Genomic DNA, 20,297 nt, shown 5'->3' with positions numbered 1-20,297 from the left:
TCCTTTCTCACTGGCTTCCTTCTAGGCTTTTTCATTTTCATGTTAAGTAAACCAGGAGTAAGACACCATCCCAAACCTAATTATTTTCCCCACAGGTAACCTCAGAAACAAAAAAAACATTCAATACATTCTTGGTTCTGAGAATGTAAGAATACAAATCTGATACTCCAGCTCTATTCTTCAGTATCACGTTCTGTAAATCCTGTGGCTCCTGGGACTACCCACTAGCTCTCTAGCAAATATCAACCTGATCTGAGGAACGTGTTCTTCTATTTAACAGTTGCTAAACAGAAGAAAAGGCAGTAATTTAAAGACCTAAAATGTTATTAAAAAGTAAAGCACACAGGGCCAAGTGCGTGGCTCTGAGAACAAAGTGAAGCTGTGTAGTAGAGGAAGAGGCTGCCTTTAGTATCCCACTGCACCAGGCAAGAAGCAAGTAGCACAGGGCAGGGAGGAGGAAGTTCCCTATACTTCCAGCCAACTGAGATTCCCCCCCAGGCTCAGCTTGCCAGCATGTGAAGTGTTAGTGCTCAGCTTCCCAAGTGTCTTTTACACACAATAGTTGGAATTCAATTTCTTACTTGCAAATAAACAGAAGTATCAAAGCACAACACAGAGTCACAGTGACCACAGCACATACCACCGGCAGAGCTGGGAGGGCTTCACCTCCAGCCCAGCCATTCACTCACTGGCTCTTACAAGGTTTCTGTAGCAAGCTCTTACTAGAAAAGGAGATGTTGCAAACAAAAAACACATATACAGGAATTACTCCAGGTTATCTTCCTCCTCCTGGGCTGCTTGCTGTCGCTTTCTGTTCTGCCTTCAGCCTGGTCTTCTCTGCCCTGATGCTTTATGTCTAGCCATACCAGGCTGAGCTCTGGCACTCCTCCTCTCCTGAGCCCTTTTGTGTTCTTATCTAGCCCCTGTTACTGGTCATTTCATCCCCCCTTAACTCTGCTGCTGCTGTCCATGCTATACACACATCCAACCATTCTGAATAACAGCAGGAATACTGTTAGTGCATGTCTATGTTTCAATCCTCTCATTTACTTCTTAGAAATGTCTGAATCATTTACAGTGACAAGGCTAAAACCCCACTGTGTTTAAAGTACAAATACTGGCATGGAGCACTAAAGCCAAGAGTTAAATAGTGCCCAAATCCTAAGGAACGGAGAATAACTTTATAGTGAGAGATGCTGAACAACCCTCATTTCTGTAGGAATAGCTTCATGTCCTCAGTAGTTGTTTCCCGGTCTTAAAGACACAGGTGGGTACAGATACAGTAATACCTTTTCACTAAGGCCTGAGTCAAGGAAAGCTAATTACATAAATGAGACATGCACTGCGATACAGAGAATTTGCCTAGTTAGTTAAAACCAGAAGCAATACAAGAAAATAGGACTTTGCATTGCCAAATATGAGGACCATTTGAGATCCCTGGCATAGACATAAGCTGATTCTTACAGTAAATACGAACTAGTTCAGAAGCAAAGAAGCTCCTCAAGTTAAGGACTAGCAATTTTCCAAGACTTGTGATCTTGTTTCCAGCACAACTTCAGAGATGTCTGAGGATACAAGTGCCACAGTTGAGACTAAAATGCAAAATGCTGGTTTTAGCAGGCAAGAAAAAGGCCTGGTTTTCCACTTTCCTGTATGCAAATTTGACTAAGTCTTATGTGTCACTGCCAGAGAACTAAGTGCTACCTATCTGGATTATAATACTCTGCAATAGTGTAAATAACTTCAACTCTTACCAGCTGTTGATAAGGCATAAGCATTGCTGACAGGTTTAGTCTACCTAAACCAAGGCAACACAGAGTATTCAGATGCACAGCTAGCAGAGTACAGCCAGGGGACTGTGATATGAAACCTCATGTGCAAAGGGTGACAGTGAATCTCCTTCAGTGCTAAGGGCATTTAGGAGAAAATCCCAAAGCTTGCATGTGTTCACATTTGTATGTAAAGACACACACAGATAACCTCTGCATCTCTGCAAGAAACCGACTGGTTTCTACCAGTGAATTCTGAACACCAGAGGTTGGATTATATCACGTACTAACAACTGGAATCCTACTGAGAATACTGTAAATAAGGCTCAGTACTATTAGGATCAATCTACTTCACTCTGTTATTACTTTGATAAAATGACCTGCTCAGTGCAATGCACTGAGATATTCCCGGTACACCCAAATCGACATTCATAAGAAAACCTGAGTTAGTGATTACACCCCAGATACACTGAAGAGCATGTGAAATATAACATTTCAATACTGGAGAACAATATCCCCAGATGACTCTTGGAATTAACGCCACCTCTCTCTTTCAGCAGTCTGCCTGTTACTCTGTGCCTTTTTACAGCATTTTCTCACAGCATATATTGCATGACAAATGGTATCTTTGAAGGAAACAAGAGAAGATGCCTACACACCTTGATGTGATCCATCATAAGCTGTTTCTGTGCATATAGAAGAGAACAGTCTGGACACTTGAAAACAGACACCTTCTGGTTTTCAATGTGCTGATCAAAGTGGCGATAGAGCAAAGGTTGTAGAGTAAACACAGTGTCACACATAGAGCATTTATATATTATTCTAAAAACAGAAGTACAATAAACAGTGTCAGTCATGATGATCTCTTTGCAAGAAGCATGATGTTAACTTGTTTCTCAGCAGAGGTAAGCTCTGACATGTTTAAGCAATCATTTCACACTGCCTGAAGAAGGTTAAGATTAAACTAAGTCAAAACATCTTCCAAATTCAAAATATGGATCAATAAGGGGAAAAAAAAAATCATTATAAAGTGCAAGCAAAAAGCCAGAAAACAACAGCATGTGCAGTTACATACATAACATCTGCTTAGGATACTCTGGAAGCTGAATGTCTTTAGTTGCTGAACTCACATTATAATTGAAGGACAATATATTCTTTTCAGGTTGCAAAGGCAATGGGTTTTGAAGGGAGTGACTAATACAATCACAATCACAGCATCAAAGTGGTTTGGGTTGGAAGGGGCCTTAAAGCTCATCTAGTTCCAACCCCCTGCCACAGGCAGGGACACCTACTAGCCCAGGTTGCTCAGAGCCCCATAACTGGTAACAGACTTCAAGTTAAATCTGGTTTTGGCAATGTATGTGGCCGTGAACTTCCTGAATGCCAAGCCTGGACTCTGTTCATGCTCTGGAGCTGAAACTTCGCAGGCTGGTATTTCCCTGTTTTGTAATTACAAGCCTTTAAGGATTTGTCTATGGAAGCAATGCAGAGACACCACCAAAACCACAACTTCCTCTCTCAGTGCGTATGTGACTTCTGACATCAGACATCTAAATGTCCCATTCTGATAGCAATGTTGTAATTAAAACTATAACAGAAGCTACTCGCACGTTAGTACTGTGTGAAGCAATGCAGCCATTAATATCACTTCAAAAGTGCTTTCAAACTAGATATACTTAACAAAGAACCAGGGAGATACTGGAAACTAAGAGCGCAGTCGCTGAAAATGAGTATGGCAGTTGAAATTCTGTCTCACAAAATCCTGTAAACATCAGTGTCTGTCCAACAGGCAAAAACCAGGGAAACCAGTAACAGAATCCTCTGCTCTCAATGCTGCAACAACTACTGCATGACAAGAGCTTCAAGCAGAGTCTGCCCCAAAAGGCTGCCCAGGTCTTGAATGTCTCCACAGGCTGATACTCCGCATCCCCTGTTTCAGTGTCTGACTACCTTCACAGTGAAAAAGTTTCTTGTGTTCAGGTGGAATTTCATGTGTTTCAATTTGTCCCTGCTGCCCTCTTGTCCTGTCTCTGGGCACCACAGAGAGGAGCCTGCCTCCCTCTTCATGGTATGGTATCTGCACACACCAAAAAGGTCCTCCTGAGCCTGCCCAGAGCTCAAAGGTTATGCTCAGCCAGGATGTATCTACAGCCTCTATTCAACAGGGCACTGGAGCAGGGTGGCCAGTTAAGTGCAGTCACACTGCAGTGCCTGTCCCACAGCACACACCCAACAGGCTTGAGACATGCACTTCTCACTTCAAAAACCAGGTATCAAACTCCCTTATTATCCTAGAATAACTACAGATCCTAGCTCACAGGAACACACTTTGACATCATACAAAAGATGCTTCGCTTTCAAAAGCTTCTGCACCGCAGTATGCTATTTGTCCTTCCTGCAGCTTCTTCTCTAGAAAACGAGGGATACTATACTTTGCGCCAACAGTAGAGTACATATCCATAACCTGGCTTGACAAATAAGAGTTTTTCCAATATCCCCAAAGAGAAATATCTTGGTGCCACTCTTATGCAGTCACGCTGCTGACTGAAGAAGCCACACACCAGCCTTGATTTCCCCTAAGCCCCATGTAGCCTCCGAAGTACGCTGCAGGAAAGAGCTTCGCAAAGCTGACGGACCAGATAGCTATCATTTCCCTGGATTAAATTAATCTAATTTCATCCCTCTGAGAATCACTGCACATAAACTTCATTTCTCATCCACCACGGAGCTGACTCTCTCTCTTCTGAAACGACCATTTGTAATGTGATTGGAAATTGCACAGTTCCAGTAAATGCCGGGGGCACGGAGCCATTTCCCAGGGAGGCCCCTTCCTGGGAACAACAAAGTGGGAAGCAGTGATGAGTGCCCCAGGGCCAGTCTGGCCTCTGCCTGCTCATGGGACAGAAGGAATGATCATTCCCCAGATCCATGGCCATGCAGAGCCAATCACCTCTGCCTGCAGGTGAAGTGTGAGCTCAAGTTCAAGGTCAGACCCCTGATACGCTCAATGACAGCCCAAAAGCACCCCACTGCCAAACACAGAAGGCTTCTGCACCCTTCTTCAATGAAGATCAAGGGACCTCATCACAGAGCACCTTGGGTGTTGGTGGCAACACTGTACTTCCTAGACATGACTGTGAAAAGGAAGAAAAGAACTCCAACACTGGGAAGACTGGGAAAATCCTACCAGTCACCTGCAGTTAAGGCAGCATCTTGATTAAAACTGGCTGATTTGAAGAAAACACCACTTAAGAGGAGCACAACTATGGATTCTATGATATATTACACTACAGTAGTAGCTGCTGAGAAACAGCTCAGCAGATCCAAGGCCAATCCAAGTGAGGATTGCCCTGTGAGGAAAGATGGAAAGAGTCGGGCCTCTTTTCCACCCTTTCCATATAGGAAGTATCTTACCCAAATGGTGATCTCGAGTTTTGCTTTCTCCAATGAAAGTCATGGGAACCCGAAGTTTTAGATTAAATTGGGATTTCAAAGGCTCTCACTGAAGGGACCATCCCGAATCAAAACAAGGTATCATCTGGCCCGGGGAAATGTCTCTATTTGATAGCAGGCACAGGAAGCTTGTTGCAATTTTGCTTTCATGGAGGTTTAAACAGGCTAGAGAATAAATCTCCTGTTAGTATGTACCAAATCCTTCTGAAATGTAATTATTATGTTACACGGTGCCTGTTTCTCTCAGCTGCCTTGGGGAGTCTGCAAGTCGCTAAATGCACCGGTGTGCTGTGCCCTCTGGAGACACAACATGCAGTTAAGTACTTGAATATTTACTCTCAGTACTGCACTTGTACCAGCAAAGGAGAAAGGAGACAGAAGAACAAGGTCTGCAAGGAGAAGGCATCAGGCTGAGGTGTGAAGCCCAGTTTTCATGTGCATCAGCACCTGCCTTGAATGTTCAGCAGCTTTAAAACAAAGACCCTGAAGCTGAGTTCCAAACTGTGCCCTGTGCTACCATTTCAGTAACCGCCCTGTTTAAGCACAACTTTCCCAGCTACGAAGTGGAATCAGTTCTGCTTTAATCCAGGAAAATGAGATTACCTATTGGAAAAAAGCTTCTATAAACAGCTCTATGAATGCATCTGCTGTGATTTGAGAGGCGAGGCTGGAGAAGGCTTAAAGCTGGCACCCTTCCCTTTGTAACACACTGGAGCTGCTCTGCTTGAGACATGACTGCCTCAGGGAAGCAAAAAGCAAGCTCACCACTCCCAAACCCGACAGCTTTCCTGAAACAAAATGGAGTGGACAGGAAGAGGAGAACAGACCCTGCAGGAAAACCACCACTGGAGCAGCGAACAGCTGCCTGGCCACAGGAACAGCCCACGAGCATCACCGGAGGTCAGCCCAGGGACCACAGCTGCCACTTCCAAATCAGCACAAGCCCACACATGACTGATGGCACTGACAGGACCAGTTTTCCCACTTCCCCCGGGTGTCTATCTATCTGTGAGCATGCAACAGAAAACAAGTAACATCGCTTTCCCCCCGCCTTTCCAACCAGCTGTTATGAAAACCACTGCTTCAAGAACTGCCACTGCTACGTCCATGGAAATTTAACCCTCACCAAATCAACTGCACCCCCCTGAAATCGTTACACAGACCCCACACAACAAACTGCTGGTTATAAGCACGTGACTTCAGGGTTACAGGCACACAACAGAATGCAATTTCACAGGTATTAAAACGCAGGCAAGTGCAGTAGAAGATTAATTTTGCTTACTTTGGTTCGCCTATCTTGATACCGGGGTGTTGTGTGTAGGCATGGGAGTGTGTGCTGGGAGCAGATTTAAATGCCATGGGACAGATAGGACACTTGTAAAAGACTTCACAGTGACAACCTTGAATATGAGACTTGAGTGCCGCCACATCAGAGTATACAACATTGCAATGCAGGCAGCTGCAAAGAGAGCGGAGAAGAGTCAGTTCAGCCTAGCCCAAAGCAGTACTGAACGAAATGGAATCAACACTGATTTGCAAGCAAGTGCCAGAGATAAACATATATACACAACTGCATCAATCTACGTTATTCCGTCAATTTAAACAAGCCAGTCAGAATCAACATGAACAGAGATTTCATAGCACAAAGTAAGGAAATAGAAAGTTCCCCAATTCAATTTGAAAATCCAAGAGATACGAAGTCAGAACGTGGGTTCTGGCATTACAACAAAACAGACAGACAGAGGAATAGTCTTATTGATTGTGGAAAGAATGCTTAGATCCTCTGCACACCTGGAAAGGGATTTTACAGAAGGCATTGTGACATGCAGAGGATTGTGAGAGGTACACCCCAGAGATTCAGGAGCTACCACCAACAGGGAACACCAGTTAGGAAACAGTTTCACCATCTCCCTCCTTTAGATTTAATGAAGACATTGGTAATGATTCTCTGTACATGTAATCAAATCAGAGCTTGGATTGAAAAGCAAAACAAGGAGTAATTTCAACTCAGGACAACTAAACGCAGTGTCTACAGTCAGATCAGTTCTCTCAGACTGGAGCTCTGGAAACAGTTTTCAAACACATACTTCTGCTGTGGTGAGAATGTGTGACCTTCCCGCAGCTATTCTAAAACAAAATGGTTAGAAAATGGAGTTAATGTTAGTACATAAACCCAGCAGCCCCTGGTAGTGCCACGCATCAGTGCTAAACGCTACCAAGCCCTGGAACATGCTGCAACAGCCATGACAAAACAACCCCCCAAATGAACACACTTCCTAGTGACCAGATTGTGCAGGAAGCGTTTTACAGCTTAAACATAGGTCTCTACCCTCCCAACATTTTAATTTGGGCATCTATCGTGGTGGCGGTCATATCCTGTGTATAGTTGTCATATAAAGCTCCCATTGTTTGTTGGCACTGTTTTAATGCCCTGAGGATGGCAAGAAAGCAGGAAGCAGATGTACATTGCATTCAAGAACCCCATTTTCCTTTATATGTCACCTTTGAATGTTGTGAACGTTATCCTTTCTTCTCTGAGCACTTCATTTACATGCTTAATGCTACTGACCAAGTTCCTATCTATCTAGTCTCTGCTCACCAATGCATTCCTCAAGTAAATGGTCCTTTTCTTTCTTAAGATCTTCCCTACTTATAGAGAGATGAACATTTTCGTGGTACAAGATCCTCAACAGACCTATCCCTATGCTGTCACCTCAAGAGAGCTGGGTTGCCTTTCCCACCTCCCCATCCCATCCTGTCTGGGCTTTATTCTCTCGTGATGTGGCACAATAAACGATCCTCAGCATCCACCACTGTGTATTCCAACAGTTCTGAAGGACCAAGCCTTCCTTTCCAGGCCTGCTGTAACAGCTTCCTTGTTTCCACCTTGGAAGGATGCAATTAAACTTAAGGTTGAAAGTTTTGGCTGATTTAGTTCAGACAACTGAATGGCTGAAATCAGACTGGACTCCTTCAGAGGTCCTGTGGAAAGGCAAGACAGATTATGCTGTTCCACAGGTGAATGCTTCATGAGGATAAGGAGATGCTGAGGAGCCCAAGAATGAAGACATTAACCTTCCCAGCTACCGCTTTGCTTTGCCTTGGTGTTCTGGGGTTAGTCTCACCACACAGAGAAATTCTGACGTGGTGTGACATGAGATGTGTATGGCACTTCTTGACAAGTTGAGTAACAACACTTTCAATTCACAGTGAAGGATTTCTGAGTCTTCTGGTGTTGCTGGCACAGGCCAGGATCCCGAAGGTGATTCTATGTACGAAGAGACACCGACTAGCAGGGAATGTGTGGAGGAGGCAGATGTAAGCAATGAGGACAAGACAGACTACAGCTTGGGAGAAAAGGAGAACCCAAAGAAATACAAAGAGCTGGGAGCTGGGTCAGGCCACGGATTCAAGCTGAAAGCAGCCTGTCAATGCTGAGCCTGTGTAGTCAATGTGCTCCCTCCCCTCCGTGGAAGACTTCACAGCCACCCCAGCAAAGGAACTTGTGGCACCTTCCAGGGAAGAAGCTGACTGTAAGTCACCCTTCCCCATCAGACAGGCTGAGCTGGGAAGGTTTCAGGAGTGCTGCCATGCAGTGCGAGGAGAACTCGTAAGATAAACCAGGTTTTCAAGCCTTTCCAAACTTAACATTCCCATGAAATGCCTCTGAGCCCCTTTCTCGGTGACACACATACGAGTAACAGGGAAAGAGGAGAGTAACAAAGAAGAACCAGAAGGCCAGGCTGCTTGAATGAGAAAGGTCATTTTCAAGCAATGTGAAGCTGAGGAATCTTGACTTCCCATAGGAAAGACTGCAACCAGAGAGATGCAGTACACCCATCAGCATCTCAACAGTAACTTCTGGCTCTCAAGACTGAAAACTACTGTTCTACCAGAGAGAACAATCTAAAATTCAATGTCTTCCAGAAAATTCAAAAGCTCTTTTTAAGGACCTGAAATTAGGAGAATACATCTGAATTCTCTGCTGTGCAGCCCTGAATCTGACATGTGATGATGGGCGAGATTAGCTAATATTCTGATTTAATAACATACAAAAGTGGATGCCCCAAACCAAGCAGGATCCTAATGTGGCATTTATTCCAAGCTCTGTAGGGCTAATAGCATTGTTGCCGTGACAACCTCAAACCCATGAAGCTGTATTCTACAAACAGTGCTTATGAAAATGGAAAATCACTTTTAGAAGCAGAAATTACACATAAATTGACAACAAAAGGAATCATTATACTGACCGAAAACCAACTCTTCGGGTATAATGCAGGCAGTTCTTAGTGACATGAGTCTGGAAGTGGACAGATCTGCAGATTGCTCCACATTCAGGACACGTGTATGGAGATTTATGCTGATGAATTCTCTGGTGTGATGCAAAACTGCACTGGTTAGGAAGCAGCATCTGGCAGATATTGCATGTCTTCTAAACGATAAACCAAAATAGATGAAACAAAAGGTTTGGTTCAGCTACACAGAACGTCTTGTGTCACACACTGTAATACAGCAAATAAAAGGTTAAATGTTATGCCTGGGATGTGGACCAAAGGCAAGTGCTAAATACAGGCCCTCCTGACACGCTTGGAGGGACAGAGCTGGCAGACACTGGCAACCTGACACATTGGCATCCTGGGCCGTTCTGGCACCACAAAGCTCCTCCAGGTACCACTGACCATGGGAGGTGCATGTTGGTTTAAATACTTATAGTGCAAAGGGCCTAAGTACAACTCCAGCATCAAACCTTCTGGCTTTAATTCAGCGCACCACAAAGTAAAAACCAAACCACCATATACACTGCTCCTGAGGAATTCTTATGCTAACAGCCGTCATGCCAATAAAATGGACTATTACCAGGCAGAAAGCACACAGCTGATTGCAAAATGTATTCCACGGGCTGGAATACAACATCTGCCCTGGGCATGAGGAAAACCTTCTGCTACAAGCTGACCATCTATCTGCCCAGTCACAAACACTGATATTCTCTGGGTGCTTTGGGGATGAAACACAAAGTTCTTTCCATCACTGGAGGGCACAAAGGCCCAAACCTGTAAAAGTGTTCCAGAAAATGTTTCATTTACAGGAATACATCCCTAAAATCGGGAGCTGTGCTTTGCTTACGGAAGCTCTTCACTGACCAACAGAAACAGTCCTGCTCTCCAAGTACAAAAAGGTCTTTGCCGAATAAGACTTTAACTCAACTTCAGAAGATTTTACTTTGTAAGGCTCTAATAATATTATTTATGACCTGGGACTTATGACTCACACTAGTGACTTAAGAACATTTAAACAAACCCAAGACTCCTCCAGGATACAGGTGTTATTTAACATGAGATTGTGTCACGCAGGAATAGAGAACAGAACAAGATCTCCAGAGCTGCATCAGAGATGATTTACTAACCTAGGCAGGAAGAAACCCTGAAAGCAACAACCAAGAAAAAACCCCTTTCCTATGGCAGAACAGTTTCTTACTGAACAACAGTCCCCCCTTCTTCCAACTCGGGTGACTCTCATTTAAATTCCTCTTAAAACCCACGAAGATCCAGATCATGTAATAGCAGAATCTATCACTGCAGAAGAAACAGTAGTGTTACTAATAGCTTTCACAGGAGTCTGACTTACCAGGATTCGCAACTCTGCCAGTAAAAACTAACCCATTCCCATTTAATCAAGAGGAGACGCTAACTCCAAGGATGGAAGGAAAAAGCCTTCATAGTCTTTATTGCACAAAAGGATTTCCCCCCCACCCCAGCAGAACACTCTTTAATACTGAAGTCTAGATCTCAATTGCTTTAGCAGTTTTACAGTATTACTGCTTGGTTTTGTTCATCTGTCCACTCCATTCTTATTCTTTTCCAAAATCACATAATCTGAACGCTTTTTGTTTGAGGCTGCATGCAAATACTCGGAGTCTTTTTTTAGGAGGACTAATTTGAAGTGGAAATGTTAACATAGAGCATGCTGTGGTCAGGCACACAGGGGCAAGAAGTGTGTTTCCACGCGGTTCACTCGGAACATTTACTTTGCGGACACAGTCTCCGTCCCAATGTCCTGAGGACGTTAAGTAAAGACAAGCTACCGTTACTCACAGTCAGGTTCAACATAAGCACTGCTGCCAGCCAGCAGATAGCACAGATACATTTACTACCCCTGGGGAAGGCTTTGCCTAACTGACTCTCTGCAGGGCTTTTCAACTGTCACCCTCACTAGAGCCTCTGTGGCACAGGAAGGCTGAAACTGTTCAGACACACTTTTATATTCACTTTGAAATGCCAAATATGTGTCCTCAACTGACCACTCAGCTGTGGGCACCGACTGGTGCCCTCCCAGAGGGCTTGGGATGTAAACTCTGTCTCCAGCTCAGGCTTCAGGGCAAAATCTAACCGTAACTCTGCTTAAAACATGCCGGTCACATTTACTTGCCTTCAGTGCCACTCCTAAAACCTACCTTCTGACATTTATGTATTAATAAGCAGCAATATAATGCTGGAGAACCTGCAGTACTGCTTGATTAGGTATGAAAACAGCAAACCAGAACTGCCCGTCAGCATAGCAGACTGATTTTGGAACAAGCAGCCTGCACGATTCACCTGGAACACCAGACTCAGACTGACAACAATTGCTACTTGTTAAGGCCACTGGGTCGGTACGTTGATACAGTAAAATGTTTCATTCCAGCTGGCTGCAGTAGAACAAGAAGCGTCTACTGGGAAAGGCAGCAGGTTGCTTACCATTGTGTTTTGGGCTTAAGATGGCCTTAACTTCCAGCTCTCACTGCAACCCGCCCCAAACCAAATCAGAGTTTGTGAAATCATCACCTGCCTGCATTAGAAGTCAGGGCCTCAGAGAAATAAAAGGATTAGAAGAAAACATGGTGGAGGTGGAAAAGAAAGATGCACAAGAGCCATGAGCATGAAGGGAAATGAGCTGTGCAGGTTCCACGGGAGCTACACACCTAAGAGCTGTAAATGAAACCAACATCAACATTAATGAGCCCAGATTTGCTCCTTTTTTAATGCCAGTAAGTAGATGAAGGTTTCATTCAGCCAGGAAACCTGTCACTAGGTGCTCCCGTTCCCTTTAACGGGAATATTCATGGAAGTAAAATATGACAGAAAGGGAACAACTTTATAGGGAACATCTTTTAATTGCTAGGGCTCCATTTTAAAAGAAACACTCTACCCTCACAGCAGGAGTTTAAGAACAAGAAGTAACAGCTACTTACTGCTTAGGCTCATTGAAAGCATAAACCAGGCTGCAATTTCCATTTCAAGAGCAATGAGGGGGCACTAAAGGAATAGGAAGCTGCAAGTAACAACTTTCCCCCAAGTATTCATTTGCAAAGCCCAAATGTTTGTCTTTATTCTTCCTAAGTCAAAGTACCAACCTCATCTACCTTCCCCATCTTCCTCCCCATTAACAGAAAGCCAGTGCCAAGGAAGTGTTTTCCAAGGAAGGAAAACAGAAATGGGAGCAGTTCAACAGTTCCTACGCTGGGCATTCCACCAGAGCTATCAACGCTAAGGTAGGTAATGAAACACAACATAAAAACCCCACAGAATTGAAACCTGCTGGTTGATGCATGAAAAGGACTAAGAAAAGTAGTTCTAAAGAGGGTATTTCAATAAGGAACATTTAAAACGACATTTATTAAGTGTTCTTTGAAAATGGAACAAGAGGAAAATAGCTTCTTTTACCCCAGTGTTTTGCAGCAACAAGGCTTTTTTGTTCTGTGATTTAAACCTGGCAATCACAGCCTAGGAAGCCAGTGTTCAGGCCTTGTTCCTACATCAGTTCCTCCCTGACCAGCAGTCCCTGTGTACCCACACTCACCTTTCCCCCTAACTGCACTTGTATTTGGACAATCTCAGTTGTTTTGCTGCTGTAAGTCGCCAGGACAAACAGCACCTAACGGGGCAATAGCGACAGGGCAAAACCACCAGGCAGAGGCAGCAGGGAAGGGCCAAAGGGGGTTTCTACAAAGCTGTTTAGTTTACCTGCTCCTACAGAAAAAGCCTCACAGAAGTGAGTCCATCACTTTGTTCTTCCCCAGTACTTCCTTTTTATCCTTACCTCACGCTCCCAACCTATGCTCAGTGTATTTCTGTCTCTCATCCACTTGCTATACCTTAATGCCTTCTTAATTGCTTGATTTTACAGGACCAACAACAACAGTTTTTGTGAAGACTACTGGAATGTATCACACCTAACTGACCTATCACAGAAGATAAATCTAAGACCAGTAAGTACCAGCAGTTGTTAGCTAAAAACCTGTTACTGAGTATTAAGTAACTCACGAGCTACTGCAGAACATACTCACAGTCAGCCATTAGATGCTGTTCACAACTGCAGCCAGACCTAAGGACAGAACACATCCTGCTAACTTCTTTCCGACAAAAAGCTTAACTAAACTCACTGCAGGTAGGCACACCTGGAGTATCTTACAAGCAGAAGTTCACTCCTATGGCATTTCACTGTGAATTCAGGCAATTTGAGCCCAGGTAGTAAAGGAGCTGTGGCAGAGCCACATAATCCACACAGTCAAGATTACTTCCACACTTAAACCTCTCTGCTAGCTGTAGTGGTGGGTGCAGTGCAACTGCCTCATGGCCAGAGAATAGCTCTGAAGTTTAATGAACAGATCCTGGCAGGAACCTCTATATAACCTATAACAAGGGGATTTTTCCGTGACTGCAGCACTTAAAATTGCCGTGCAATTTCCAGGAATACTCCTGGGGCATTCCTGTCTCTATCAGTCTGAGCATGTCTGCAGGTCTTCAGCCTCCACACAGCAAGAAGCTGCAACACCAAGCTCAAGTGAATGCTTTGAAACACCAGAATCCCATTTAATTGGCACACCCCAACAGAAATCCAAGTGTATCATTGAACAAACAAGCTCAGCTCCTGTAGCATTACAAAATACATCGCACACTGATTGTATTAACGTTTATTGAATGAGGTAGCTCTTTCAGATTAGGCCACAGACATCAGTAAAGAATTTTAAGGTGGTTTGGAAGTTTGGCTCATTTGTAACTGTAAGAGGAAAGCCAACACAAAGAAACAAATGGTCACACAGCAAGAGATGCATGTCAGTGAACCCCATGTCGCTGCTGGTGGAGAAGGACCTGAGGAGACAGCATGCATCTCCTGTCAAAGGAGTCTGTGTGCCATTTATTCACTGTCCCTGGAGGCAAGAGGAGTGCCTGGCTCAGCCGTGGGGTGCATGAAACCAGTACAAACTGAAGACAAATCAAGACTGAATCACTTTAATCTATCACTCAGATTGAAGAGATGGGCTGTTAGTGAGGGTGCCAATTAAGTGGATTCCACAGGATACTCACATTCCAAAGCACAGGAAAAAATCACCAAAAATCTTTAGTAAGGAGCAGTATGATAACGTTCAGCTGCAAGAAAGCTAATGCTGAGTGTCAGCAAAACTATACAGGGTAAGTATCAGACTTCAGAGCCTAAAAAAAAATCTAAGAAAGCTCTTACTTAAACAGTGTTGACATTCACTATGTAAGTGCTTGCAAGGGTGTTGGGTGGTTTTCATTATCATTTTAATCACGGAGGTTCAGATAAATAACAGCTAAATCAAAGTAAACCCATATCCGAAGTCTCCTAGGCTTAGAGGTGAAACATTGGAATGTAAACGTATGATACTCTACTTGTCCACTTGTGTCTGCAGCCTGCTGGAAATGAGTTGCAAGAGATGTCTCATCTTGGAAAACTTCATTGCACTCCAAACACTTTAGACTATGTCTACAGAGTTTCGAGGGGTCTTCGTCCAGGGGCATAGCTGGGATGACAGGCGTGCTCGCTGGGGCCGAGATCACCGTCCCCGTTAAGCCAGGCTGGACCTTGGTGACCGTGTGCGTGCTGACCCCCCCGGGGCTTTGAAGCATGGATGCAGCTGTATTGCTTGAAGGAGATGCTATCATCTGATCTGCTGGGACTGGTTTTAAGATGAGGTGGGAACACTGCATTACAACTCCTTTCTCCTTGTGGCCACGGGCATGGGAAAGGAGACTGCACTTGTTGTAGAAAACTAAGTTCTTTGTGCAATGGTTACAGGTCACCTCGATCCGCACGCTCCGCCGGTCATAGTGCTGGGTCAGGCTCTTCTCAAGAGCAAAGGAGTCCCCGCACTCCAGACACTTGTAACCTCGCGTTGGTAACGTTATTCCAGCGCTGGCAGGGGGGCTCAGGTTTGGGATGTAAACTGGGACAGGGTTGACACTACTCAGCACCTTGTTGAACGCTTCCACAACAGAACTTTGTAGAGATGACACCACCTGGACTCGAGACACTTTCTTTGAAGGCTGTGAGGCTGCTGCAGAAATTATTGCCTGCTTTATCTGCTGCTGAGGTTTCGTTAGCACTTGGCGGAGTTCAGAGGTGGTCTGAGCACCTTGAGGCAGAAGGTTAAGGTTGGCAAGATGGACTGTCTTTGGCACAAGTTTAGCACTGGCAAGGCTCGATGCTGGCACCACAACAGTCTGCTGTTGTATGGCATTGGCAGCTTTTATAATGGCGCTGCTGGCACTCTGCACCGAGGCAGCAGATATTACAGTGGCTTTCACTGTGGTGTTGTTAGCAAGCTTCAAATTAATCACTTGAGAACCTGCTGTTTTAACTGCTGAAACAGGGAGAAAGGCAGTAGCCACAGGTTTGATAGTGACCTGTTTCGGTGCGAGCTCTGCAGATGCAACTGCATTGGTAACGACTGTGGACTGGAGAGGAGCTCTAGGAGGAGAGGAAAGCACAGCAGCGGAGGTTGGCGAGGACAGCAGAGATGTCACGGAAGTTACCATCGAAGCCGTCTGCTCTGACTTCTTACCAGAGTCCAAATCAACCTCTGGCAACACTCTGGTAACAGTCCTCTTGATCTCCCCGGAAGAAGTCTTGATGGTTTTTATGCGAACTTTAGGAATTGCTGGTGTTGACCCTGCAGGAGAAGAGGGAGACCCTTTGCTGCTGTTCTCACTGGACACACTTCTGGGACTGTCAGGTGGTTTGATGGACGGCTTTTTAGCACCATCAATGAGACTCTGAGATTCAGGTGATTTTTCCACAGCCCGGGGACTTTCACTCATGTCTTTAGGTAGAGGAGAAGATTCTCCCGAATTAGACTGTAAATCTTTACTGGGATCTGTAGCTGCCTTTTTAGCACTCAGTGCTGCAATCGCAGCAATGCACGAAGAGAGCTTTGCTGATGACTTTGCTTTGGACTGTGAAATGCTGGCAAGATTTGTTTCGCCTTTTTCAGCACCCAGTTTTCCATCAAGTACCCTGTTTTCAAGCAGCTTCTCAGAACTGTCTTTTAGCAGTTTGTCCTCTGGTTTGCGAGCTTTAAAAGGCTCATAGACACTTAAGTTTATGGAGTTTGTCTCTGCCTCTCGTTTAGCAACTTTACTTTTATCTAGACTACTTGAAACTGAGATTCCAGATTTAATCAAGTTCTCCCCTCCAAGTGCCTTTAGTTTGTCATATTCCTGCTGAGATATAGATCCTGCCAGGACATTTGCTCTGAAGCTTGCCCGCATCTCCTCTTTATCCGGGGGGTCATCCACCTCAATCTTTTCATCATCATCAAATTCTTCAGCACTTGATATGGGGCTAAACTGGTTAAAAGCTGAATCCTTGAGTGTCGTCTCAGAAGCTGACCCATCATCTTTAAGTGACTTCCCTTCATCTTTACTGTAGCTATCAAGAGCTGATGAGCTTAGGAAGCCATTGTGCAAGCCATTGCCTGTGGAATGGTGCCCATCCTTGTCCACCCCTTCGGAAGAATCAATAGTGCGCACGTTCTTCACAATGACACTCACACCAACATCAGACGATGATGGGGCATGAGAATCTTCATCTGTGTGAGCGTTCTGTTTGATGTGGCTTTCATGGTCATCATGTCCAGATTCAATAGCTGCTTTTGGATCAACCATGTCTGGTATGTCAAAGGCTGCAAGAAGGTCATCAAAATCTGGGGTCTTCATATCCCCCATGGTCATGTATTTGATTGTAAGCAAATCTGTAAAACAAGCAGAAAGTCATCACCTCAGTATGTGACGCTCTAATAGCACAGTCCTACATCAAATCACCATATGCTCACATATGCCATGCAAAAAGGTGTTATTGCACTTCTGAAGTAACAGTGTCAGAAACTATATGTCACAGAACAGTGTTTCAGTGCCAGTGCACAGTCACATCATTAGAGCACAGCTACAGTGAGCCCCCGACTTCACAGACTCTAACCCAGTCATTTCATTCCAGCACAGATTTCTCTTCAATGACTTTCTTCCTGCCTCCTCTCCTGCCCATCTACATCCACAATGACTATAGGAAGATACCCAGATTTCCAGGAAAATAACGTGAGGCACGATTCCTCCTAAGTCTAGATTTTCCTTAACATCTGCATTATCAACCTCATGAGCCTTCCTGAAGATGGTAACAAATACGTTTCTACTAACAGTTTAAGACTGTTGCACTCTGTTCTGTAAGTTAAATTGCTTTACAAGAACTACGGAGTGTCTCCCAGTGCTCCCAGTGCTTTTTTTGCAGCAGCTCCAATGAAGTACCTGCACACTCCTCCTGACAGGTCTCACCTACTTCAAAGACCTCCCATAACAGATTCTACAGCCTCCAATGTTATTTATTGCAGTCATTCACAATTTTCACTGTTACACATTTCCTCCTGCATAATGTGAATCTTTCTTCCTGTAATCTGAACGAACTACATATGCTTCTAGTCATCTACCCTCTGCAACAGCATTTTACTCCAAGACCATTATCTCCCTTCAAACTTCTTTTTAGGTTAACCAACATCAGATCTTCAGTGTTTTCTTTCCCCTCACAAATAACACTGTCCAGATCCCGTTCTTTTTGTTCAGTAATTATCAGGCCAGAGTTAGTATTCAGTGTGAAAAGTTACTTAATCAGTAAGCGCTACTGTTAGAAAGTCCAGTTTAGGAAGCATCCTGTCTGTTCTCCTGCCTTGGTATCACCCTAAAGGACTGGAAAACATTCTTATTACACAGCTCAACGTTCTGTCTTCAGTATCAGGTAACATAAGCCATCAAAGAACCACGGTACGACTACCTGCAACAGTGCTCTCCAAGCTCCTCATATTAGCTCAGATAAGCAAGAAGCTACATGGCCCACGGCAGAAGGTCTTGGAAGCCACTTGCTAATGGAGATGCACCCTACAGCTTCAGCAATGTACTTCATCCTTCTCCTCTCAGCCCATTATCTTGAGCTCTGGAGAGAAACTACTGGCTGCTGAGTTCAGCTGCAACAATGCTAAGGAAAACTAATCCAATCTGCAAGACTTAATGTATTCATGTATGACCCGGGAGTCATTCTGGGCTCCAAGAAAGGCAACTGAGGAATATTTCTCCAGGACACAGGAATACACACAGGCATTTCATACAGTACCTCCAAATAAATAGATAATGGTTTTGAGAACTGTTCACAGCCCACTTAGTGGCTTTGTTGCTTTGTCTAGCTCCTAAATACAAAACCACATACACAAATGATAGCAACATCACAAAGAAAGTTCCTATGAGAATTAGATGGAAGAGATTCCAGAGACCAAAGCCTATCAAATCCATGTAAAACCACATAAAGCCTTAACTGACACAGTGTTTCATGGTTTGAGATACTGGTTATTTGCACTGACTGTACATCTGTCCATAGGTGTCTTTTTAGTTATAATACACACTCAAAAAGAACTAGAAAGTCTTCCTAGTCTAAACCTCCCTCTAATTACATACACTGGAGTTTAATTAACATTTAGCAAGAGCAATGTATTAAGTAAAGGCCCACTTACATGTACCTGGATGAAATACTGTGTAAGAGCAAGGCAAAGGAGCTACATTTGTCCTTTTCTGAGCAACTCAGGCTAATTCCACAAAGGGAAAGTATCTCAAAAGAACAGAGAGGCTTGCAGAGCTGAGAGCATAAATCCATCCTCAGGGAGCATACAGCGTGAAGCTGCAACTGCCTTTTAGGTGTCTGCAGAAGGAACAACTCCCATGCTCCACCAGAGCATGAGAATAGAATGGTTTCTTCTCCATGGGCACCCAGAATTACTGCTGCCTTTATGAAGAATCAGTCCTGTTCTTCAGACATTTAAAGCAGCCCAAGTTAAACAAGGATGGACAAAAGCCATGGCCAGTCTTGATAAACAGGCAAGCAAAGTTTTAACCTGGGCATTTTATTCATCTCTTCCTCACTGTTGTAGTGTATCATGTTAAGGTGCAGTATATAAACTATGTTTCCATCACAACTGCCACAGTGTGGCTTCTGAAGCCAGAGTCCTCCCTTTTTTTCCTCTGAAAACCTTCCTGTAACTCCTTCCCTTAGGGATGAAACTCCACCTTTTATCCAAGATCAGAATCAGCTCATCCCCTCGCTGCCAGACAAGCTGTTAGCCTATTCCTTCTCTGGGCCAACATGATGCCTGCAAATGCTCCAGAGCAGGAAATGAGGCAAGTTCCTGGTTCCCTTGGAAATGGCCATTATCCAGGAGCTGGAACTGCTTTGAAAAGTGCTGAGAGCAAAGCTCAGTGTCTCCAGAGACACACAGAGGTGGAAGACCCAGCATCACAGGGCTGCCATTAAGATGATCTTCAGCACTGAACCAAGAAACAGCCCACAAGGTGTGTAGTCAAGGACAGGTTCCTCAGTCTGAACAACAAAATTAGATGTGAAAGAACAACCTGCAAGACCCCCAAGTCTTTGTCCAAACCAGAACTGCTTCCACTTTTAGTTTCTAAAACCAGCAGGCTCTGGATACACCTCATGAACAGCATGCAGAAAATGGCACAGGTTTTCACTGTTCCACTGCCTGCCTTTTCCCAGTCAGCCCTTTTCTTCCAGCTCATCTGGTAACACATTCCAGGGAAGCACTCACTTGGGTAATCACATCAAAACAAGACCCAGTCCATGAGAACTCTCTACTGACAGCAGCAGCAGCAAGCAGGGCAGGAATTTGATGCTACACCTTCACATCCTGGCCCTTTAGCCTAAGGCTGTATTATCCAAAGACTTTAAGAGGCTGATATCCAGCAAAAA

At 44.3% G+C, this 20,297-nt stretch overlaps 1 protein-coding gene across 15 annotated transcripts in view; it reads right to left on the bottom strand.

The window, feature by feature from the left end:
* ZNF532 (zinc finger protein 532) overlaps positions 1 to 20,297 on the bottom strand; it is a 34,167-nt gene that overhangs the window by 7,373 nt on the left and 6,497 nt on the right. For 10 of the 15 annotated variants that reach the window (XM_062629340.1, XM_062629348.1, XM_062629344.1 and 7 more), the window contains 4 exons: positions 14,894 to 17,253; positions 9,473 to 9,654; positions 6,505 to 6,681; positions 2,429 to 2,591 (listed from right to left, as the gene is read on the bottom strand). In XM_062629340.1, coding sequence (XP_062485324.1) covers positions 2,429 to 2,591; positions 6,505 to 6,681; positions 9,473 to 9,654; positions 14,894 to 17,253 — 2,882 coding nt within the window. Of the gene's footprint in view, positions 1 to 2,428; positions 2,592 to 6,504; positions 6,682 to 9,472; positions 9,655 to 14,893; positions 17,254 to 19,056; positions 19,236 to 20,297 lie in introns of all 15 variants that reach the window. The other 5 variants (XM_062629351.1, XM_062629352.1, XM_062629347.1 and 2 more) reach the window with 3 other exon arrangements.

Source organism: Pezoporus occidentalis, unplaced genomic scaffold (genome assembly GCF_034315485.1).
Source record: "Pezoporus occidentalis ecotype Australia unplaced genomic scaffold, CSIRO_AGI_Poc_V1 ctg330, whole genome shotgun sequence".
NCBI lineage: Eukaryota > Metazoa > Chordata > Aves > Psittaciformes > Psittacidae > Pezoporus > Pezoporus occidentalis.
The sequence above is the reverse complement of the archived record's forward strand: the minus strand, read 5'-3'. Positions and strand labels throughout refer to the sequence as shown.